Source organism: Sycon ciliatum, chromosome 2, assembly GCF_964019385.1.
Source record: "Sycon ciliatum chromosome 2, ocSycCili1.1, whole genome shotgun sequence".
In the NCBI taxonomy this organism is placed as follows: Eukaryota; Metazoa; Porifera; class Calcarea; order Leucosolenida; family Sycettidae; genus Sycon; species Sycon ciliatum.
In genome coordinates this window covers 18,104,858-18,129,857 of record NC_088644.1, presented here as the reverse complement: position 1 = coordinate 18,129,857, position 25,000 = coordinate 18,104,858, and the positions used below count along the sequence as shown (strand labels likewise).

Below are 25,000 nucleotides of genomic sequence, written 5' to 3'. Positions count from 1 at the left end.
GTAGCCTAGACAGAACTTTCATCAATACCATGGTCAGAATATACAGTGAAACCTGTCTAAGGCGACCCCTCAAGGGACGAGAAAAAGTGGTCGCCATGGCCAGGTGATCTTCTTATCCAGGTTCAGTGGGTCACATGACCATATCCACATGTGATACATCATTTTGATCAGTGTATCACAGTGTACACACCTATGCTGCTCTAGCACGACTCATGCGCCTGGGGTCCTCAGACCTGTCAAGTGTCGTGCATGCACCATGCACAGCTACACTTCCTGCACTGATGTGTAGATCTACCATGCATGGTGCACCATGCAATGCATACATTTACATGGAGCTTGTTGACTATCTTCACCTTTTGCAGCCGACCAATTTTATATCTGCGCTAATGGCCCCCACATGCATGTACAACCCTGCTGTCGATGCGCTGACTCTCTTTGCCTTCCCCCAGCAGGCTCCCACTATGGATACACATGCATTGCCTACATTGCAGCGGATTGCCGTTTGACGTGACTGTCATGAAGCAGCTTTCCGTTCTAAGCTCATTCAGTTCTGGTCGCAGAAAACCTAGGGCTGCCTATAAGATGTCATTGCAGAATGGAATACATGTAGCGTAACGAACAGTGAAAAGAAAAAAAGGAAGAAGCTCTTCTTGTAAATGTTGTGCTCAAAGTTTCAATTTCTGTTGTGAACATTTTTGTTTCCAGTATCAATTGAGCGCGTGAAGAAGTCTGTTCGTTCACCGACTTTCAGTCCTTCTGGCAACGCCTTGGTGTGTCCATGTAACAGAACTCTAAACACTCTATGTGTGTGTGTGTGTGTGTGTGTGTGTGTGTGTGTGTGTGTGTGTGTGTGTGTGTGTGTGTGTGTGTGTGTGTATGTGTGTGTGTGTACGTGTGTGTGTGTGTATGCCAGCTAGTTCGGTTGGTGGGTACACTTATGGCTGATTGTGTTGGGTCTGTTGCCAACGGGCTCGGCTGCTTGAAGGTGTAGTGTTTTACCTGCCACCTGTGTTGGTTTCAGGGTTCATAAACTTTCTATTTGAAGTATACATACCTGTTAACCATGGACTGCTTCTGGCTAGATTAACTTTGTGTAATCAGTGGTGCTAGTGACGCTTATAGTTATCAGATCCACTCTGATTTAGCCACCCACACTAGTAGCTAGTCACAATGATTGCCTTCACTGGGGACAGGAGTAACTGCAGTTGGATCCCGGGACGGGTACCCTGATGCCGTCAATCCTTTTTCTGCACCTTGTCCTCACCCACTTGCTTAGGTGTGGTGAGCTCATAAGTGGGATGATTTTCAAGTCCACCAGAGTTTGGGGGATTTCAGGGGGTGTCGGCCGTTGGGCGGTTCAATAGCCAATTGAGTCTTCTTTCCAAGATTCCTTTTGAGTCTGTCTCCCCTTCCCGGGGAGACCCACATGATCAGTTTCGACAGTGTAAACTGAGTAAAAGTGTGTGCGTGTGTGTGTGTGTGCGTGTGTGTGTGTGTGTGTGTGTGTGTGTGTGTGTGTGTGTGTATGGTGTGCGTGTGTGTGTGTGTGTGTATGTATGTGTATGTGTATGTGTCCATGTGTTTGCGTGTGTACATGTGTGTGTGTGTCTGTGTGTTTGTGTGTGTGTGTGTGTGTGTGTGTGTGTGTGTTGTTGTTGTTTTTATTCATGTTTTGTAGGTGTTCTTGGAACAGGATGCACGTGGTGCAACCCATGCCTGCAGCAGATTGATGCTTGTAAGAATTTGAATTGTACAAAAACGCTATGTATGTACAGTCTGTATCGGCTATAGAGTTCCTGGGTGTAAGAATTATTGGCTAAAGAGATATTAACACAATAAGTAAAAAGCTAGTTGCGCATTCAAACACACACACACACACACACACACACACACACACACACACACACACACACACACACACACACACACACACACACACACACACACACACACACACACACACACACACACACACACACACACCATTTGCACAGGTTAGATTTCTTTCTGTGTCCACGGAAACTGTCTAAAGAGATGTGGGAATAAATTGCCAAAAGCAAAAAATGTGACAGAGCTTTCAGCCATACTCCCCTTTACGTCATCCTCAGCCCGTCACCACGATGCGCTCTTAGCTGAACCAATGCACAAAGCATAAACACACTAGCACAGCGAGGACACTTCCGCTGTGCTTGTATGTTTGTGTGTCGTGCATTGGTTCGGCTAAGAGCACATGATGGTGACGGGCTGAGGATCAAAAGCAAAACTTATTTTTGAAAGAAAGGTGTTCGCTCCCCACACCGGAGCTCGTGCTTTTCTGCCGACTTGACACTTGACTGACTCACGACTGCCATCCAGAGCACACAAGAAGTCCATTGAACCTTCGCTTCGGCAAACCTGCAAGAAAGCGCCACTGCCTGCTCAATACACAGTGTTTTGGGGAATTCACCCCTCATCAGTTGAGCTTGAGTATGCTGAGGAAGATTGTGTCTGAAGAGCACCCCTTATCAAGTCAAGTCGGCAAAAAAGTGCGAGCTCCGGTGTGAGGAGCGAACACCTTATCAAATCATCGCCGAAGTCGCTACCACTATCTCGTTATTTTTGAAGTCAAGGTATCATTACTCATAAGCATGCACAGGCACAACTGACTGCAAGTGTTCTTGTTTTCTTGTTTTTTTTTTTAGTTTGGCTATATTGGGGCTGGTATCGAACAACTGGGGCTCTAGATTAGAAATCTGGGACCAGAGCACGGAGTGTCTCAGGCTCAAGTGGAAAGCCTGCACACGAGCGCGGAGTTCTGCGGGCTCATGCGCAGAGAATACCAAGGACATGGTCAATGTACCACAGCTGGGCCAGTTGGGTGTGATGAACTCACTTGAAGTTTGCCCATCCCCAGTTGTGAAAATATTTTTGGAAGTGCGTCGAAATATAATATTGGGAAATGATTGTGTGATTGAGGCTGAGTAAGATAAAATAACACTGAAGACTGACTGTGGTCGAGGTGGTGGGGAAAAAATCGGAAATACTTTCCGTCTTCCAGGAACATTTTTTAAGAAAGATCCTTGTGACAGTGAGCACCTGCAGGTACCCACATGCATGCATGCATGTGGGTGTGTTAATGTGTGGGTGTCACGGTCAATATGTGTTTGCCGGTGTAACAAGTTATGCGCAGTGCAAAGATTAGGCTCCAAGATTAAAAAGGATGGTGTGCCAGGGACAAAACATACATATTATTATTATACGCACGTCCGCGTTTACGTCAACAGTAAGTCCACGTATTTGCATGTGCCAGAAGATAGGCAGAGCGGGCAGAGAGGAAAATAAAAATAATTAAAAAAATGTAAGACAACAGGCGATAGGCACATAACTCATGTTCGATGATAGGTGCTCAATGCGCGGGATCTATTCGAAAGATAAAAAATAAGAATAAGAATAACAGACAACGGCGATAGGTTTGTAACTCATGTTCGATGGTAAGTGCTAAATGCACGGGATCTGTACAATGCCTCTGTCCCATCCGTTAGTTACTGCGTACATCCTGGCACAGCTCGCGCCATGCAGGCCTGTCCGCGGCTATCGCCCGCAGGTGTTCCAGGTCTGCAAAGTTCCTCAGAATCCTCAGTCCTGCTGATTCTAGGTCCGCTGATAGTGTGGACACGATGGTTGTCCGTGGCCGCCCTCGCCATACCTTGTCCCCACAGGTGAAGTAACTCCGCATAGTGAGGGCGACAGGCGTGTCTTGAGGGCGTCTGAGGATATGCCCAAACAGGCCCCATCGGGATCGCTGCATGAGGGCACTAATGGGCTCTGCGTGGCATCTGTCATACAGAGCTCTGTTTGGAATCACCTGCGGCCAGCGGATACCCAGGAGACTCCGAAGTTGTCTGCGATGGAACGTATCCATCCGTACGCTCCCATGCTGAAGCCGTCAGTCCCCAGGTGCCTCCGTTGTAGGTTAGCACAGGGATGATAAACGCGTTGTAAAGCCTTAGCCGTAGACTTTCGCTGATGATCGATCGACGACACCATACACTGAATAGCGATCTGAAGGCTGCCATTGCTAATTGCTTCCTTCGTGCAACATCTTCTTCGTCGCCGAAGAGGGATCCGAGTTTTTTTCCGTTTTCCGCCACACTTCAGCCTGGCGGTCTCCTTCTCGGCGCAATGTTGTTTTTTCTGTTTTATCTTCGTTGACCTTTAGGTGCCAGTCTCCAAGGATAGCGATGATATCCGGTTCGATGCTCTCCAGCCAGGGTCTGGATTGGCTGATGAAATCAATGTCATCGGCATAAATCACTTCTGGTGGTAGAGCCATGTCGCGCATTGGCCTGGGCGGAATCGATGCTCTGATCTCCCTCAAGGCTGATTCCAGGTAGATCACAAATACTACAGGAGAGAGAGAGAGAGTCACCTTGGGGGGGGGGGGGGGGTTCCGATGGTGGACTTGAAGTCAGGAGAAACTTCCTTTCCAAGACGGACAGATATGGTCGTGTTTGACAGCAGTATCCGTACCAGTCGGATGTCATCCTCCGTGACGATTGCTCTCATGATACTCAGCAGCTTCTCCCTTGAAACGGTGTCGAAAGCCTTCGACATATCTATTCCGTGAATCTCTATTACGCTCTGGTACTTCTGGGAAATTGCAGCCATCCACCGGTGTGCCCAGACGGCATCCGCCCTCGACCTTCCGAGTCTGAATCCGCTGTGTGTAGGGCTAAGGTACTCATTCACTGCCGGTTGGATACGTCTGAGGGTCAATAGTGATACAGCCTTCCTGACGGAATCCAGCAGAGTGATTGGGCGCAAATTACTGGTCGGTTGCCTCTTCTTGTTGGGCTTCTGCAGCAGGATTAGAGTGCCTGCTCCTAGATCTATAGGGCTATGGAGTTCGAACATACAATGTACATATACAGTACTGTATAAAAAAACTCCCCTAAGGCCGAGTAAAAAAAATTACTAGATGATCGTCCTTTTTTTTGGAAAAATCGGGGAGGGCGGGAGGATTTTATTTTTATTTTTTTACTTTTTACCCTCTCATGCACACAGTGTACACAACAACATCAAGGTTTTTTTTCTCTTTTTTTCTTTTTTTTTCTTTTTTTCTTTTTCTTTCTTCAGCAGATCGATACTGACGTTGTGATATACTAGTAGTATGTGGTCCATATAGTAAAACTCACGATTTAAAAAATAAAATATTTCTTGGGGCGCTGACAAAAACTGGGGCGGACGGGGACGATCATCTAGCTTTTTTTTTTACTTGGCCTAATCCGGACGCCCCTAGTTCGAGCACGTTCGTCTACCCGGCACCTTTCTGGCAGTCTTGAGTCACAAAAATTGGCTTTTCAGCTAAAATAGTAATATGGAAAGAGAAAAGGACCTATAAGTTACTAGTTATGACTAACAGCCCACCAAGGTAACGAAATATACAGTCAGATAGTGCGACAACAAGGCACAAAACTGATGTGTTGGAGCTAGGTGTCAGGTCGTCGAATATCTCAATATCCTTGTCAGTGGTGTGCCTTGTCGCACTATCTGACTGTGTATTATCTCGTTACCTTGGTGGTCTGTTGGTCATAACTAGTAACTTATAGGTCCGTTTCTCTTTCTCCCTCTTTGTTAACTGAATTCATTTTTTGCCAGAATTGTTCTTTTTTGTTAATTTTGGTGATCCTGGGCTCCTTGGGAAGCTTTAAGAGAGGATAGCACTGAACAACCTCAACAATCTCATCAAGGGGTCGCTTTGCTACTTTAATTAACTCGAATCCCATGGACGTTTGTACAGTATCAGAATTTACTTAGGAGTTGCTAATAGCCCACTTTGTATGGCCATTTCAATGGCCTTTGGCTTATGTCAAGCGAAATTTCATGCAAAGACTGGTAGACACCCGCAGTATGTGATATCACACTCTGCATGCGCAAAGAAGGAGAATCCCCACTTTTATGAAGAAATCTGGCCTCTATGTGTATTCAATGATCTGCAGTATGATTGGAGTAGCAAGACCACATCAATCTGTGTTGATGTTGTTCATAGCTCACCTGGTAAGTTGTCATATCATGCACTGTTATTAAAGTAATAGTCCGGGTGGATTTTTTACGGAATATCATACTTGCTCCGCGCACTTCCCTGCGTTGCCATTCCAATTCAATCGTGACCTCTCCAGCCCTGGAATCCACTCTCCCTGAATCACAGGTTTCAGCTGATCATTTCTGAAAGGGTTGATATAAGTCCCCTAAGGGACTGGGTGTTGTAGTAGTAAGTCTGAGATAACTGAAATACAGGACATCTATAATGGTATGAAAAAAAGAGGACCGAAAGAGCTACAAGTTAGTTACGCTATCATATCCACTAACACCACCAGTTACTTTACAATCAGCTCATGCGATAACATTGCCGTGACGACACTGACCAACCGTACTGACGTTCTACACCTAACTGGAAATCAGCTCTAGCACATCTTGGATGCGCACTCCAACAGCCTTCCAGCTTTAAGGTTCTAAGTTATAGAAATAACATAAGGAGACGCGGGGAAGCGAGCGCAGCCAAGACTAGCACAAGCTGACAGTCTCAGCTGTGAAGGACGTTGGCAGATGTACATGTATGTCGAGGACTATACTGGCAAGACCATCAGACAAAACACTCACACCACAATTCAAGGACGCCTAGCAACATACCACACAACTTGTGTGGTTCTAAAGATTTGAAGATACTTGTAGAATTTCTATAACTTAGAACCTTCCAAGCTGGAAGGCTGTTGGAGTGCGCATCCAAGATGTGCTAGAGCTGATTGCCAGTTAGGAGTAGAACGTCAGTACGGTTGGTCAGTGTCGTCACGGCAATGTTATCGCATGAGCTGATTGTAAAGTAACTGGTGGTGTTAGTGGATATTATGGCATAACTTGTAGCTCTTTGGTCCTCTTTTTTTCTTATAAATTAATCTTTGGCTCTCCACCCAAGTCTAATAATGGTATGTTGTGCAATTAACCCTATATGTACTGAGCACCTCCATAATGTAATGCAAGGTTCTCGAGATGAGGCCGGTACACGAAGGGTTATACAAGCTTGTGTAGCTTGAAAGTAGCAGTGGCCAAAGTGTAGATAAAATAACCTTGTCCACATGCTAAGCAACTGGAACTGTGTCTTCTAAGCCGACCAGGGAATCCCCATTCAACATAAATATGTTGTCCTGTTGCAGAGCTGCGTGTTCTGAGTGCCCTCAGTTTGCCTGTGGTGCCACGGTGCACGCCAGGCGTAATGCGCTGCCTCACATCAAGAAACAATAAACAGCGGAATGCCTTCAACGTTGCGTGCTACGTGCGTCGTCTCACACGTGGCTTCACTTATTCAAAATTTTAGTCTGCTGTTCACTTTTTGTCCCGACTTTGTGTTCACGAAGATTGGCAGGTATGCGATTGACTTCAAAATGCCTGGGTATATAAGGGTGGGTTATACCGCAGTGAACCATTAGTAGCTGAAACTGACGCATTATTGCTTTGTGTTAGCTCCACCAAGTTGATGGTGGGTGAAATCCCAGTGAATAGCAAATAGTGCCTTCCCAAGTTTAGACCTTTCACCTTAAGTGGTATTGGATAGATAAGGCATTAGGGCAGGTTGACAACATGAATATTTAGTCGTCAATCAACAATTGGTATACTGCGGCCCATGGTCAGTGAGCACAGGGCACTGAGATGTGGCTGTTTCCACGCCAACCAATCTGGACCCTCTTTCCCAAGAAACAGTCTGAGTGCTTACGATCCTGGCTCAAGTGCACTGTTTTAAGTCTACCATCACCATGTGTTTATGTACACTACAGGAAATGAGTTTGCAGGTATATTTGTATGGTCCGCTCTCTCCTCTCGTTGCTGGTCGTCATGTGGACAGTATATCTTCTTCGATACGCAATGGAAGGGCCAGCAAGTAAGGTTGTGCTGTTTACATGACAAGAACTGATGCAGGTTTGATTTTTGAGCTTGAATTTGATTGTAGTCTAAGAAATCTATGTCACGTACCTGCTAAATGTACGTCATGCCTCCGTTGATGTAATGCTAAAATCCCCCACTAGGTGTACATGCAAGTCATGTAAGTGAAATTGATTTGTAGGCGGTATTGCACCGACAGTACCAAAGTTTAGACCTCCCAGATCCGTGTTATTGACTTTATTGTTACCATATCACTGTTTCTTGCTGACAAAATGCAATGAGAATATTCACACGGGAATAGCACAAGCGTCAGACTCTAGATGGCCAATACACTGTATTTCAAATTTCCGTGAACACTTTCATTGCCTTCTCTTCAGGTAGATAGAGTCAGAGAAAGAAACTATCCAGTACGGTAATCCCAACTCATGCACGTGTGCGTGCACACACACACACACACACACACACACACACACACACACACACACACACACGCACGCACATACACACACACACACGCACGCACATACACACACACACACACGCACACGCACACGCACACACACACACACACACACACACACACACTCACACACACACACACACACACACACATGTTGATTGGTACGAGCCTAAAGCCTTTGCTATTCATTAGTCTATACTCGATTATATCTTTAGAATATTGCTAGTTGCTCAAGTGTTCTTTTTTTTAAATTAAAGAGTTGCAAAGAATATTCGAATATTCAATTGATATTCGTTTAGAAACGCGATAGAAGGAATATTATCCCCTTTGGAATATTCGTTTCAAGGAAGTGTACAGTTAAATGTGTAAGTACGTTAATGCGTCGATCTACGGTTGTACAGACGCTGTGACACGTGAGGACACTCTGCTCAAGTGTCAATCTATCGTAGTTCTGTGAGGACACTTTGCTCAAGTGTCGCTCTATCGTAGTTCTGTGAGGACACTCTGCTCAAGTGTCAATCTATCGTAGTTCTAGAACGGCGGATGTACTGATATGTACATGCGTGCGAGCTCTAAAAATGTTGATCTGCGGTAGTAGGTGTACAATGAAGTAGCGATGCCGTGACCTTGTGTGATTATATGTGCATGCATGTGCGCTTGAGGGAGCAGCCGCTCAAACCTAGTTTTTCTACAGAATATTCAATATTCGTTCAACAAGTAAAGTATTCGTTCCTTTTAACCTTATATAGAATATTCGCCCGCCCCGACTCACCGTCACTTTTTTTTATCCTGTTTGGGCCTCCAGGCAATTGTGTCCGTTAATGTGGCAACAGGAGAATTGGCACGCATGTCTCCCGGTAGGTGCTGTGTGTGTGTGTGTGTGTGTGTGTGTGTGTGTGTGTGTATGTGTGTGTGTGTGTGTGTGTGTGTGTGTGTGTGTGTGTGTGTGTGTGTGTGTGTGTGTGTGTATGTGTGTGTGTGTGTGTGTGTTTCGCGCGGCCGCCAGTGGGAGCAGCACATTACATCGGAGCAACTACGCACACAGTGGGGTGACCCTACTCCACTGTCGTGCATGGTACAGCGAAGACGCTTGGAGTGGCTTGGGCACCTAGCTCGGCTTGATAACAATCGGTTACCCAAGCAGTTGCTCTTCGCTCATCTTCCACGAACCCGCCCGTTTTGCGGCCCCCGACATCGCTGGAAGGACGTTGTCCAGGCTGATCTGACTGTGGCCGGTGTGCACAATTGGTTCCAATCAGCCAATGATCGCGGGGAGTGGCGTGACATAGTGTCGGCAGCAGCGGGGGTGAAGGAGCCTGCCCCGAAGACGATTGTGTGCCACGTTTGCGGCCGCCTGTTTCGTCGGCGCGCCGACATGGCCCGGCACAAGTGCACAGCAGTCCGACAGCTCCCCGTATCACAGCAGCCTGGGTCGGTGCAGTGTCCTGCCTGCAGTAGATGGCTCCGGAGCAGGGGTGGGCTTGCAGTGCATAAGTGCCTAGGGAGTGGCAACTGTGACGACCGACCGCCTTTTGATGCTCCTCCTGTTGCCGAGGTCCCGGTGTGTACTGCCTGCCAGCGTACTTTCAAGTCTACTGCTGGCCTCAAGCGCCATCGCTGTGGACCCCGCCCGAAGCGCCCTACAGTGACTGATCGCCAGCACTTTGAACATCATTGCCGAGTCTGTAGTCAACGTCAGTTTCGGAGGCGACAGGACCTGGAGCGCCATTTGAAGCCCTGCCTACCTCTCCCCTAACCTCTCTGACAGTACCTCCCTTTGGGGAGCGGCGTGGCCATTTCTGGCAGCTGTCAATAGTAGTAGTAGTGTGTGTGTGTGTATGTGTGTGTGTGTGTGTATGTGTGTGTGTGTGTATGTGTGTGTGTGTGTGTATGTGTGTGTGTGTGTGTGTGTGTGTGTGTGTGTGTGTGTGTGTGTGTGTGTGTGTGTGTGTGTGTGTGTGTGTGTTGGCATGTGCTAAGGCTTGAGTTTGTAATTTGTTGAACTTGTGCGCGGTGTATGCTTGCATAACTGCAGCACCAACCAAAGGTGCAGGTTCTATTGTTGTTTCAGTTTCACTATACATGCATTGAACCGATCAATGTTGTCTTTACTACATCCTCAACCCGTCACCACCATGCGCTCTTAGCTGAATCAGTGCACGGAGCATAAACGCACTAGCACAGCTAAAGTCACTTCCGTTGACAGGAGATAATTGTTACGCATCTAGACAGCTGTTTCGCTCCTTCGAGCTCATTAGTAGTGGATGTTAATGAAGTTAATGGAGTGTAAAGAGTCGATCATTCTTATACAACTGTCAATGGAAGTGACTTTGCTGTGCTAGTGTGTTTATGCTTCGTGCATTGGTTCAGCTAAGAGCACATTGTGGTGACGGGTTGAGGGTGTAGTAAAGTGGAGTATGGCGGAGAGCTCTGTTGCAATGTTTTATTATCAATGTTGTGAGTGATACATTGAGGATGACTCCCACCTTTCCATGATTATCTAACCTGATGTTATTGTGCTTGTGTATCTTCTCAGAGTCTGAAATAGGCTGCTGGTCGGTGCTGGATATTGTCGACAACGTTGTGCTGGCAACTTACAGCAATCCATCGACCACTCCTGGTTTGGTAAGCTTAGAATTATCTTTTATTCACCTACTTTGTATTGGGTAGGGAGTGGTAGTTTCTGGCAGGTTTGCAAAGTGAAAAGTTTGATATGCGGCTCATGTTCTCTGGATTGCAGTCGTGGGATAGTCCAGTGTTACTCAAGACCTCAGTATAAGTTCTAGGTTGCGATTAGCCAACTTCATTACCTTGTAGAAAAGAAGAGGAAAGGGACACATGAATACGAATTTTAAGAGTAACTGTCCCACGAGTGTAGCAAGGTACTATTTACGGTCAAAAATGCAACAGCTAGGCCCAAAACAGACAGACTACTCAGACATTCAACAACCTGACACCTAGCTACAACACTTTTCCGAAGCGCTAACCAACAGCATTCCAACTCCGAAGGTTCTAGGTTAACGGAGAGACCAAAGAGGGGGGGGGGCAACTAAAATGAGTACAAGCCAAGTGTCACAGTAACAAAGAATGCTGACTGCTACTGGGCGATAACGAGACCAGTAAGATACTTGACAAAGCGGTCTAACTACAGTTCGAAGCAGCACACCACCCAACATGATATTTCTGAGCCATCCAAGTTGGGTGTTTACTAATGGCTATACATGCACTGTGATTTTTCTGTGATTTTTCTTTTTCTTACTGCAGAAAATTCTATGTGTAGATTGCAGCTCAATGGAGAATGTTAAAATGAGTCGGAAATGGTTGGCAATCAGTAAGTGAACTGGTCGTAGTGTTGCTAAGGTGATGGTTGTAGCGTCTGAAGTGGGTGGAGATGCAGGGGGGGGGTATGGACAATTTTGGAAATCAGGCCCAAATAGCCCATACTATTATCACTTCACGAGATTAAATTATTGGTGCGGCTTTGTGTTGCGGCTTTGGCCGCGCCTGCCGCACCAGTTCAGACGCCCTTACCTCAACATGACTGTACTGCTGACAGTGCTGACAGTGGTTTGTGCTCTGTTTGGGTATTTGTGTTTGTGCACTGTTATAGCCACTCCAAGGCAACTCGCAGTTGACTTCAGGATTGTTGATCTTCTTCCTGAAGACTCGCACCAAGCAGAGAGTGAAGCAAGTACGCATGCCCTTATGTTGTCTCAAGTGCGGCCCATGCAAGCAATGCCAACTGCCAGCATGTGTTAAACGGCCCTGCCCCAAGGTCCACTGTAACTGGCAGCCCGGGGTCAAAGTCCCCAGTGCTACAGTCACCTGTTTTGTCTTCCCGCGCGCTATGACTCTGTGGCATTGACCCTTTCTTCGTGTAAATATTACATTCTGGCCTCAGCACTAGCATTGCTGCACTGCATGTAATCTCTTTCCAATAGCTTATCAATATACAACCGGAACCAGCACTTTGGCCGAGTGGTTGTTGGCCTGCCTGCCAATCTTGAGGTACTACCCAAGGTTGAGACCTGCGCTGGCAGCATTGAGCGTGTACTGTCCTAAAAATGCAATGAAGCATTCACGAGCCATTTTACATGCGATGAACTGCGACGACACCCACGCTAAACTGTGTACTCACTCCTCGAATGAGGGTGACACGGATGCAGCTAACGAGGTTCACCCCTGTCGGCCACTGATTGCGATGCTAGCCATTCCACCTTTGCTGCTATGAGCTGCACCTGCCACCTTGGTATAAATCAGGCATGGTGGTGGTCTGACAAAGAGTGAAGCTCCCTAAGGAAAAGATGATAGTGTTTCTAATTGTATATCCGGTTGTAAGGTCACTGTGCAAACTTTACTTTATGAATATAATACTCCAGACATGCTGCGTCATGTGTGTGCCTGTTTGTGTGTGCCTGTTTGTGTGTGCCTGTGTGTGTGTGTCTGTGCGTGTGTGTGCCTGTGTGCGTGTGCCTGTGTGTATTGGGAAATGGTGGGAAAAAAGTGTGTGAAACAGGCTCCTTCTTAGAAAGAAAGAAAAGTAAGGTTCACACATCCGTGTTGTAAGCGGCTATACGTCGAAGTGAGACATGCTCTTCTCTTGTGCTTTTCCTGTTCCTATGTTCTACAGGTCAAATTCCATTTCAGGCCATCTTTATCTGTCCACAACACACAGATGAAGAGGCAAAGCGTAAAGCACATCCTTTGGTCGTCTTTCCTCATGGTATGGGAGTATTTGTGAGCACACTTGTGTGTATGCGTGTGGATGCATGCACATGTGTACTTACATATGTGTGTGTGTGTGTGCGTGCGTGCGCGCGCGTGTGCGTGTGTGTGTGTGTGTGTGTGTGTGTGTGTGTGTGTGTTTGCGCCAGTCATCTTTCCAAGCCACTGACCCGGGCTCTTTCGGATCTCTCTACCACTTTTCAGGGAGACCGATGTAACCGATGTAACCAGTGTGTGGCAGTGAGCAAGTACACAGGGTTAGAGCCAGAACAAAAGTGAGGGGGGGGGGGGATCATCGGACCCAACATTTTGTGCCGCCATTTTGGCCGCTACTTTCACCTATCAGTAAGCAACCGATCAACACTTCCACTCCAAGCTAAACTGAATAACTTACACATCAACTGCACTAACATGCAATGGTTGTACGAAGTGTTGCACGCCATTGGACCTGCAGACAGAAATCTCTCATCTACCCCACCTCCAAACACTGACCATGGCAGTCCGTAGAAGGTGCTCAGTCACTGTACATAGCGGGATATAAGAGAGAAAGAGAGTGTTGGTTGTGATTGTCTGATTCTCGGACTGTTGTTGGTACATTCGCACATTGCAGTTGTGTGTACGATCTGTCTTTGTCTTGAGTCGTTTGGTGTCCAGTTGCATTTCTGCCGTCTCTTTCCAAGTACATGTAGCGTCTTCTCCGAAAATAGTTCTCTCATCAAATAATTGAGTTTGGAGATGGCGCGGGGCTGGAAGTAGTAAGATTCGACCAGTAACCTTGAATGGCATAATCTATCTGTACACAGTCACACGTTGAACTTGTTTGCCATGCAGTAATACAGTACTGGGATACAGCAAAGTGTACGGACGCTCAATTATTCTGGCAATAAGTTAACCCGTGGGTTAACTTCAAGTATTTCTACTTCATTTTTGGTGGACGAGAGGTTGGCTTTTAATATACCAGTGACTGGGGAAATGCGATAGTCATTTTAGTGATAGCTTGCATAGACCTCGGTCCTACCGGTAGGACCTACCGATAGGACCATCATACACAGACATGCTGCATGGCCTCTGTTCTAACATTGACCTAAAACTTGACCCTAAACTGTTGCTCAGGGGCTAATGAAGGAGTCCACAAATTTTAGACGTGATCGCACAAGGCATTCTACGAAATTCCATGGTAACAGCCCATGGTAACCATGGAAACTGAGTATGGAATTATGCATTCCACTGCCTTGGCAAGCTAATAAAAACATTAGGACCTCACCACGATTGATGTGCCATGGTCAAAATTCACTTTGGACAGAGTTGCTAGCGCACCGACAAGATTATGTGCGGCCATTTTGACAATCGATAAAATTGCGCATACGCAATGCACTGGACATAGCCTTGCATTTTGCGCCATTACTTTGCCTGACAAAGATCTCATCTCAACAATTGTTTCAAGACATTTCTCAACCAAAAGCACTTTTGCAGCTCGATTTCTTGGGTCCTACCGGTAGGACGGTATGCAAGCTATCATTAGGCCATTCAGAAACTTCACTATCACCATATTGTGCTCTTGACCCAGTCAAATGGCGAAGGTAACGTCTCAAACGTCAGTTTTGGTGTATTGATTGTTGATGCAGGTGGGCCACACTCAGCATTTGTATGTGACTATTCAGCTATGCTTGCTGCCTGCGCAGCTCTTGGTTTCTACACTGTAGCCGGTAAGTGATATAGCTGGCAAAGAATGAGTTCTGATCAGTGTGAATTTTTGTCAGCTTCTGACTCTGAAGTGTGGCTATTTCTACACTCAATTGTGAAAGCTCAGCAAAACTACAGCAGTGGGATGTTTGGCAAATGGTTGCCCGTGCCAGAAAGTGAATTAGCATACTCTCTTTTAGGCAGTAACTATGGTCACATGATTCAGCCTGTGCTTTCATTTCAGTATTGAGAATATCTAGCTGTGATACAGAAAAAGGTTGCATCCCACCTCGCACGGCCGCATCTCTCACGTATGCATCCCATCTCGCATGTGCACATCCCAAAACTTCATGATTTTACAAGTATCCTGACCTTTCACCGCAAAGTGCGGAAAAGTGGTATCAGCAGTGGTATCAGCAGCAACATGGTGGCCATTTTTACACATATATTGAGGATTTGAAGAAGAAAAACTGTTTTCTCTTCAGTGCTATAACCAATGCCTTGTTCTTTGGGAGCAGTGGGAGCAGGCTACCTTGTTGATACAAACTACACTGCAGCATACCGGTATACATGAATGTGTTTGTTTGGATATTGTAATTTTGTCTTGTTCCTCAATGTTTTCAGTCAACTATCGTGGAAGCACTGGGTTCGGTCAGGACAGCATTATGTCACTTCCTGGAAAGATTGGTGCCAATGATGTGAAGGATGTACAGGTATCAACTGGAGTTCTTTGTACTATTCTTCTTGTTGTCACTGTCGCCGCTGCCGCCACCACCGTGGTGGTGGTGGTGGTGGTCTTCGTGGTCGTTTTCGTTGTTTGTTGCTGCTGCTGCTGTTGCTGCTGCTGCTGCTGCTGGTGCTGTTGCTGCTGTTGCTGTGGTTGTTGTTGTTGTTGTTGTTGTTGTTGTTGTTGTTGTTGTTGTTGTTGTTGTTGTTGTTGTTGTTGTTGTTGTTGTTGTTGTTGTTGTTGTTGTTGTTGTTGTTGTTGTTGTTGTTGTTGTTGCTGTTGCTGTTGCTGTTGCTGTTGCTGTTGCTGTTGCTGTTGCTGTTGCTGTTGCTGTTGCTGTTGCTGTTGCTGTTGCTGTTGCTGTTGTTGTTGCTGTTGCTGTTGCTGTTGCTGCTGCTGTTGCTGTAGTAGTTGTTGTTGTTGTTGTTGTTGTTGTTGTTGTTGTTGTTGTTGTTGTTGTTGTTGTTGTTGTTGTTGTCGTCGTCGTCGTCGTGGTGGTGCTGCTGCCGCTGCCGCAACTGCTGTCAATGACGACACTATCAGTGCCGTCGTCGACATCACCGCCGTTGCCATTGTTATCCCCACTGTTCTCTCGTATGTTGACAGCAGCATTGTTGTTCGATGACAGAGATCCTCTTTGACCTCATCCTCCTCCTCCTCCACCACCGCCATCACCACCACCACCACCACCGCCACCGCCGCCGCCGCCACCGCCACCACCACCACCACCACCACCACCACAACGTATATGCCCAGGGCCCTAAGTCTACCTGTACTAGTTTACTACATAGCCACCCTGGGTCTCACAGCAGCACAGTTTATCAGATGAGACAACTTTCTTTGTTGGCCACTGAGGATAGGAATTGGCATCCTTTATCGGCAGCAACATTCTTATTGTGAGCTTCACATAACGAAAAGCCAGCTCCTAAGGGTACATTTATACTGATGTAATAATTGGTGGCCCATGGAAAAGTTGTCATGGCAAAATAATGTTTTGCGAAGCCTGGCAAAAGGCAGAAAGATTCTGACATCAACTATAGGGGTCGTCTCAAAGATGGCCCGGTTCCGAGGAGCATGAAAAACGGAGTGCAGTGTGAGTGGCGTTGGCGGTTTCACGCTGTTCCATACCGATGTGTATTCAAGTTGGTCTGAATGCGCCTAAGTACTGATTTGGTAGTTGCCAGATGTAAGTACATGTGCCGTGGTATTGTACTTTGAGGACACAATGGCATGGGAAGCAATGGAAGCCTTTCAGGATGCAAGTGTTTTGAAAATGTGTGTTCTCAAAACATTCTATCCTTTGCACGTGTGACTTTGCTGTGCTTACTGTACTTGTGTGTAGGTGGCAGCACAGAGAGCTGTTGATGAGTTGCCCATTGATATGTCTAAGATCTATGTGCATGGTGGATCACACGGTGGATTCCTGGCTGCACACGCTATTGCTCAGTATCCGGTAAGGAAAACTGACGCGTACTCAGTTCGCAACATTATCGCCATTTTGTCCATTTTACAGGGGTTGCGGGTTTGAATCCAGCTTTTGACAAGTTTCGTCTTCTTTTACTTTGCTTCTTCTTAGTTTCTTTTTGTGATTTATTCTTCACTAGAGTATGCAACAAGCATGTCAAATGGCACAAGAAGCGCTGACTGAAATTTTGGAATTTTTAGGTAGGAAATTATGTCAAAAAAAACTTTGGATTGATTTTTCTGTAGCTTTGTTCTACTCTCCGTTGTCAAGTACCGGTAAGTAAATTATCATGTCCGTTCCCAAATGGAACTCACGACGGCCGCTAACACCCGGTAAACCTTAGCGGCAGATGCAGCGCTTAATGGTGCGGGTGAGGGGATAAGTCTCACAACCACTGGCACTAGTGCCGAGAAACCACATTAGTCGCATCCATGTACCCCTTGTGACTGGCCACAAGTTCCCAGTTGACTGTGGGTTGCAGCACGGCTGTAAAACCGCTCCCAGGCAGGACTTGAACCAGGTACCTCTTGTATCTCAATGTTGGAGAGTGGCGGATAAACCGTCGTAGATGTTAGACGGAATGGGGTGTGTTCTGCTTCGAAGGATTGGAATGATCAGCTCCTGCTCAAGCACCTCCAGCATCTCGACATGAAGAACAACAGCGGCCATGAATTTACAAGCCAAAAGTCTGCTCGCTCCGTCATGCCGATCCCCTTACATAGTGCACTTCAATAGCCGACTTCAGCCGCTGAGCACAAATTCTTCAAACGGCTAACGGCGGCTACAGAAGAGAACCTTACCAACAACGTATCTAAACTAATTCTAGGTCGCTGAACGTGATGGTGACTCGGTCATGGACAGGCAAGGTAGCTGAAATGCCGAAAATTTGCTTTGAAAACTGAAAAATTCTGGGTGAAATATCAGAAAATCGATGAATCATAACATACGACACACAGTTGGAAAGCTATTCATGTATGCTTGCCCATCATGCAAAACTTGAAGAACACCATGCAAAACTTGAAGAACATCATGCAAAACTTGAAGAACATCATGCAAAACTTGAAGAACATCATGCAAAACTTGAAGAACATCATGCAAAACTTGAAGGTGCTGGGCACACAGATAACACGTAGGCAGGCGTAGAAAGTTTTAAAGAGAAAAATTGTACCATGCACACCACCCCTACACCTTGCATTCGTCCGACGAAGGATTTTTGCCTTTTGGTCGCGTGATTGAAGTCGGTAGTAATAACTAGTTGAAGTGACAATAAATGATTACCGTATTTCCTCGATTAATAGACCCGGTCTTTTGTTTTTTGAAGAGGGTTGGACCCCCGGTCTCTTATTTGGGCATGGTCCATTATTTGAGCACGGTCCACTATATTTTCATCGGCACATCGCTGGAAATGGTGGATTTTTAACACGTCATAATATAGGTCCACTATATTTTCATCGGCACATCGCTGGAAATGGTGGATTTTTAACACGTTGTTGTGTCCCTCAGTCAAGTCATATTATTATGACTTCTCACGAGCATGCGCACTAGAGATGCATGCTCGTGTGAAGTTGGTTTTGGGTTGTTCGGAGGCAGTCTTCTCTTGCTGCAGCTGAGTCTGGTTGAAGATAATGACATTCCGAGTTCAGAGCAGTTCAGAGTGAGCCAGTTACGTGTGTGTGTAAACTGCATGATTAGATCATTGTATGGTCTAGGCAGGGACCATACAAATGGCGACGAATACTTACTTGCCCTACGCCGCCACCATCGAGCCTTTCGACGGGGGTGATTTCAAAGACTATCGCGAACGCGTTGAATTTTTCTTCTGTGCCAATAGTATTGGTGTCGTGGCGTCCAATGCCTCTTCTGGTGAAAAGAGAGCAGCGGAGAAGAAAATGACAGCGCATCTAATTTCCCTGCTCTCTAAGACGGTCTACTCAACCTTGAAATCCCTGATCCTACCTGACGAGATCGCGTCAAAGAAGTATGACGAGCTTTGTGCTGTACTGGAGAAATACTACAAAAAGAACACTACCCCAACCACCGCCGCTTTTCAGTTTCGCCAAGTCTCCCAAGCTCCGGGTGAAACTACAGTCGATTTTGCTAATAAACTCAAGCGTGCTGCTGTCGATTGTCAATTTGGCTCCCATCGTGACCGAGCCCTCACGGACCAGTTTATTTCGGGCATGGCAAGCTCGACGATACGACGGAAATTGTTACTCTCCAAGGAGTCCGATATTGACACGTTTGAGAAAGTCATCGACCTGGCTAGCAAGGAGGAACTGGCCATTTCCTACTCAAAACAATTCACTGCACCCTCTGCTGCTTCTGCGTCGATCGGGTCTCCCACGGACATTCCCGTACACATGACGAAGGAACGTCGATCCACCAAGCAGCCGATGGCGTCCGGAAAGCGTTGTTTTCGCTGCGGGTCGGATATGCACCTGGCAAACAAGTGTCGACATAAGGACGCCGAGTGCCGGTACTGCCACAAACGGGGGCATCTGGAGAAGGTTTGTCGTACTAAACTGCAGAGAGACAAGCGTGACTGTCACCATGTCATGGGTGAGGATCTTTCTACCTCCGACTCTGACTGTGAAGACGCAGGTGAGAGCGTTCCAATGTATACTGTACGTGATACTACAGGCAGCGTACCCCCGTTTGCTGTGGATGTTGTAATCAATGAGGTACCCACCCCTATTCGCATGGAAGTTGATACTGGCAGTGGTGTGTCCATACTAAATAAACGGGATTTCGAGAAGCTGGGTGGGGTTCTGTCTACCTTACCTAAATCCACCGTACTGTTGAGGGGTTTCTCTGATAAGCCTATTACCTGCCTGGGCGAGCTTGAAATGAATGTCACCTTGAATGGTACGACAGTGCCCGTTAAGCTCAGAGTTGTAGATGTCTCGGGACCATCCCTTTTGGGAAGGGACATGCTACAACTGTTTCAATTACCATGGAATGAAATCTTCTCTGTCAAAACTAGAATTGATGAAACCGTGGCACAAATTCAACTGCGTGAGGAAATTATGGCCCAATTTCCAGATCTGTTTGATTCTACCTCAATGGGCAAACTAAACACAATGAAGGTCAACCTGCGTGTTGACGACGCACACCCGGTTTTCCTCAAGCCTCGCAAAGTCCCATTTGCAATTACTGAGAAATACGATGAGGCTCTTGATCAACTCGAGCGCGATGGCATTCTCGAGAAAGTTGATTATTCACAATGGGCAACGCCAACTGTTCCAGTCAAAAAGCCGGATGGCTCGATTCGCATTTGTGCGGATTACTCGCGCACTCTAAATGCACATTCACCGCTGGAAAGCTATCCGCTACCTACAATCGCTGAGATCCGCGCTAAATTGTCAGGCGGTACGAAATTCACCAAAATCGATCTCAAGCAGGGCGTATCACCAGCTCGAGCTCGATGAATCATGCCGAAAGTACACCACTATCAATACTCACCGTGGTTTGTTTGAATATGTGCGCTTACCGTTCGGTGTACACTCGGCTGTTGCCATTTTTCAGCGCACCATGGAGACGGTGCTGGCTGGCATCGATGGATGCATTGTATACATCGATGACATTGTGGTTACGGGCAAAACACCTGACGAGCACCGAGCGACCCTTGTGAAAGTTCTCCAGCGCCTGCAAGAAGTCGGCATGAAACTAAAACTCGAGAAGTTTGAAGTCATGCTTGACAGCATCTCCTACTTGGGGCACACATTCTCAGCGGAGGGTGTATCGCCATCAGCCGAGCGCACTACAGCCATGAAAGACGCAAAACCTCCAACTACTGTGAGTGAACTGCAATCGTTCATCGGTTCTGCGAACTACGTCAGAGCATTCATTCCGAATTTTGCCACCATCATGGCACCGTTGTACGCCTTACTCAAAAAAGATGCTGTGTGGAAGTGGGAGTCTAGTGAGAGCAACGCGTTTGACGCAATCAGATGTGCACTCTGCGCCACTGAAACGTTGGCTTTCTACTCCACTACGAAGGACATCAAGGTCCAAGTTGACACCTCAGGCGTAGGTCTAGGAGCGGTGCTATTGCAAGAAGAGCGACCTGGTCATTTCCGTCCCATTGCATATGCCTCGCGTGTTTTGACCAAGGCGGAAAAGAACTACTCTAACATCGAGCGAGAGGCGCTTGCCGTGGTGTTCGGAGCTACTACTTTCCGCCAGTACCTTCTCGGTCGCAAGTTCATTTTCGAAACAGACCACCAGCCGCTTGTTAAACTGCTTGGGTGTACAGACGGCGTTCCGTACTTGGTGTCACCGAGACTCAAGAAATGGAAGTTGGCCCTAGCGGCATACGACTACTCTATCAAGCACATCCCAGGGCGCCAAAACCCATTCGCTGATTTCATGTCGCGCCAACCTGGTCCTGGCGCTCCCTGCTCCGACGAGGTAGCTGATGAACAGGTACTATTCATTGAAAGCGAAGTCATTAATGCGGACACAGTTGCTACCGAAACGCAACGGGATCCTATACTGAAGACAGTTTGGCACCATGTACTGAATGGGTGGCCGGAAACCATTGATCAAACTCTACAGCCGTACTTTGCGAAGCGCTGGGAGTTGTCTGTGTCTGACAATATCCTTCTTTGGAACGATCGTGTCATTGTTCCAGAATCATTACGTGAGTTCTTGCTGAACGATCTTCACTATGAACACACAGGTGTAGTTCGTATGAAACGCTTGGCACGTCGCTACATGTGGTGGCCTCGTATCGACAGAGATTTGGAGCAGGTTTGCGCCCAGTGTCCGGAATGCCAAGCTGAAGCACGCCTGCCAGCGAAGGAGTTTGGTAGCTGGTCATGGCCGACGGGACCTTGGCAACGCTTACATATTGATTACGCCGGTCCTTTCATGGGCAAGATGTTTCTTGTCATTGTTGATTCATATTCTCGATTTCTGGATATTGTTCCTATGGACCGTGCAACGTCCGCTACTACTATCGCTGCTTTACGCCGTGTCTTCGCTTTGTTTGGCCTACCACATCACATCGTATCGGACAACGGCTCACAATTCACGAGTGAAGAATTTCAATCATTCCTACACAAGAATGGCATTCGACACACTTGTTCCGCTCCTGGACATCCGGCGACCAACGGGTTAGCAGAACGCTATGTTGGGGTTTTCAAGTCAAAATTGAAAGCCATGGGTACGCAGGGTGACCTACACGCTACGCTACAACGCTTCCTCCTGTCACATCGTACAACCCCTTCAGCAAACAACAAGTCACCAGCTGAGATGCTTATGATGCGTCAACCACGTACCCGTTTTGACACGCTAAAACAGACCGCCAAACCGTCTGTTGACGCTTACGAACGCAACATGAACAAGACCCCAGAATTCCAACCAGGCGACGCTGTGTTCACTCTAAATTTTGGCTCTTATGGTTCAAAGTGGGTCCCAGGTCGCATCGTGTCAGTCATCAGTCCAGTCAACTACCAAGTTCAAGTTCAGGATGCTTTGTGGAAGCGTCATCGCAACCAGTTGAGAGCACGTTCAGTTCCTTTGTCTGAGTTTGTGAGGGAGGATGTGGCTGAAGCTCCCCCTAAATCGACGCATCAGGCTCCATCGTCATCCGCTGATACTGGTCCCAGTGTTTCTTCTACCGGTACAGTTTCAAGTTCAAGTCCTACTACCGCTGAGAAACAACCGAAACAACCGTCAAGTCAGTCAACAGTCAGCCCTACACCAACAACCACGACAATACCTACGGATAGTGAGTCTGAGTCTAGAATGCCAACACCATCGACACCTGGTCAGAACACTAGTACGACCCGGTCCGGCCGCCAGGTTGTCATACCTGAACGGTACCGCACTCAAGCCAAGTAGTGGTTTCCAGTTACTGCAGTGGTCATGAACTGTATTATAATGTGTATACAAATCTTGTTTCTGTAAATAGTTCAAATAATTATAGGTATTGGCCGTCATAAATACATGAATAGTTACTATGTCAGCCATGGGTATCGGTTATAATTCTATAGCGAATGATGACATAATTGGTTGCAGATCAGACACTCGCATAGTAGCCATCCATACGTATTTGAACCACTCTTATAACTGTTTTCCATGTTCGTCTTTTTCTAGTGGTGGGGGAATTGTTGTGTCCCTCAGTCAAGTCATATTATTATGACTTCTCACGAGCATGCGCACTAGAGATGCATGCTCGTGTGAAGTTGGTTTTGGGTTGTTCGGAGGCAGTCTTCTCTTGCTGCAGCTGAGTCTGGTTGAAGATAATGACATTCCGAGTTCAGAGCAGTTCAGAGTGAGCCAGTTACGTGTGTGTGTAAACTGCATGATTAGATCATTGTATGGTCTAGGCAGGGACCATACACACGTCATAACATCGCCGATGAAAATATAGTGGACCGTGCTCAAACAATGAAAGAAAGCACTAGCCACTACAAAAATTGTAGTTGCGCAACCTAAAATCGCGTCCTTTTTTGATCCACCACGTGCTTTCTCAGTGCGCATGCGCAAAGCGATGAACTCAAATAAGAGACCGGGTCTCTTATTCGGGCATGGTCTACTATTTTTCCGTGAGGCCTCTAGGAGGGTCTACTATTTGAGCATGGTCTATTATTCGAGCATGGTCCATTAATCGAGGAAATACGGTACATTGTATTGAAGGTACCTCATGTAAGTATGAATCAGTGCCTCTTGTACCTTTAGTTGCAAGTCCTGTTACAAGGTACGTCTCGTTATAAGATTGCTTTATCATGTGACACACCATGCCTGGCAAGCTATGCCGTACATGTCCCGCACCGTACTTTAAAAGGAAGCTGGTCACATATTCGAATAGTGCTTTCAACGGCATGACCGTAACGTGAAGCGACTTGGTAGAATGTGTATGACTGCAAAGTGGAATGCAAGCAGGGGGCCGTCCGTAACATAAACGGATAATATTGAAAATTTATCACGAAACGAATTACCGTATCATCTCCATTATAAGCCCAGCGCTTATATTTTTTCAACCAGTCCGGACCCCGGGCTTATATTAGAGACTGGGCTTCTACTAGAGACTGGGCTTGTAATTTTCAACCACCTGCTACATGTACATTGCCTATTATTTTCATTATATCAGTAGCAGGACGTTTCTCAGCAGGTACCGGAACTGCAGTTTTGTGCTTCCTGGTACACGCTGTACTTTAGATCTCGGGGATCACAGACTTTTACCACAGCATGTGTTTATGTGATACTGTGTGACGTCAAACATACATGAACATGATCCATACAGGTCTCCATTATAAGCCCTGCGCTTATATTGGAGACTGCGCTTGTATATCTTTGAAGCCCTCTTGGAGTGTGCTTATAATAGAGACTGGGCTTCTACAAGAGACTACGCTTCTAATAGAGATAATACGGTAATTTGTTTCAACCCAACCCCTCCCTCCCTCCCCCTTGGAACGTAACATGTTGACATACATGTACATGGATGGACTCGGATGGAGAGCCAAAAAAAAAAAATCACGGTTCGCGTGAGACTCGGCTGGAAGCCGGGTTTTCCGCATCCGTAGGAACGCCACCACCCTTCAAGGATCAAGGCGCAGATGCAGCTCCTAAAGCGGTGGGAGGTGAGTAGATCAGCTCACCAGCAAGTGGTCAAAGACCGAAAATCCCATTCACTGCATCCATGTTTTCCTCGTGCCAGGCCACGAGTTCCCAATTAACTGTGGGTCGCAGCACGGCTGGAAAAAATCCTTCCGCTTCCAAGCAGGACTTGAACCTGGTACCCTCTGTTTCTCAATCATGGTCTTAGACCATCCCAAGGATAAGTAATTTAATAGAGGAAAGAAAAGGACCAAGGAACTACATGTACAATGCATTATACAACAAAAAGTCGCAAGTGTGTCACTACTCCTACGGCCATTGACATGTACATGTATCAAAGTTTTCAGAAACGAAATTGGTCAATCCCCTTCGTTCCACCCCATAACGAATATATTTTGTTTCGTTGATAAAGTTCGTTAGTAGAGAGGTTAAGTTTCACGTAAAAGTCTTACATCCGTGA

At 46.7% G+C, this 25,000-nt stretch overlaps 1 protein-coding gene across 1 annotated transcript in view; it reads left to right on the top strand.

Moving 5' to 3' along the window:
* Positions 1-25,000, top strand: part of LOC135809031 (acylamino-acid-releasing enzyme-like) — a 55,245-nt gene that overhangs the window by 16,959 nt on the left and 13,286 nt on the right. Inside the window, exons 10-21 of the mRNA XM_065322291.1 lie at positions 706-770; positions 1,679-1,735; positions 5,979-6,036; positions 7,809-7,912; positions 9,180-9,231; positions 10,911-10,999; positions 11,639-11,705; positions 11,985-12,065; positions 13,005-13,097; positions 14,725-14,805; positions 15,407-15,495; positions 16,852-16,962. Coding sequence (XP_065178363.1) covers positions 706-770; positions 1,679-1,735; positions 5,979-6,036; positions 7,809-7,912; positions 9,180-9,231; positions 10,911-10,999; positions 11,639-11,705; positions 11,985-12,065; positions 13,005-13,097; positions 14,725-14,805; positions 15,407-15,495; positions 16,852-16,962 — 947 coding nt within the window. The remainder of the gene's footprint in view (positions 1-705; positions 771-1,678; positions 1,736-5,978; positions 6,037-7,808; positions 7,913-9,179; positions 9,232-10,910; positions 11,000-11,638; positions 11,706-11,984; positions 12,066-13,004; positions 13,098-14,724; positions 14,806-15,406; positions 15,496-16,851; positions 16,963-25,000) is intronic.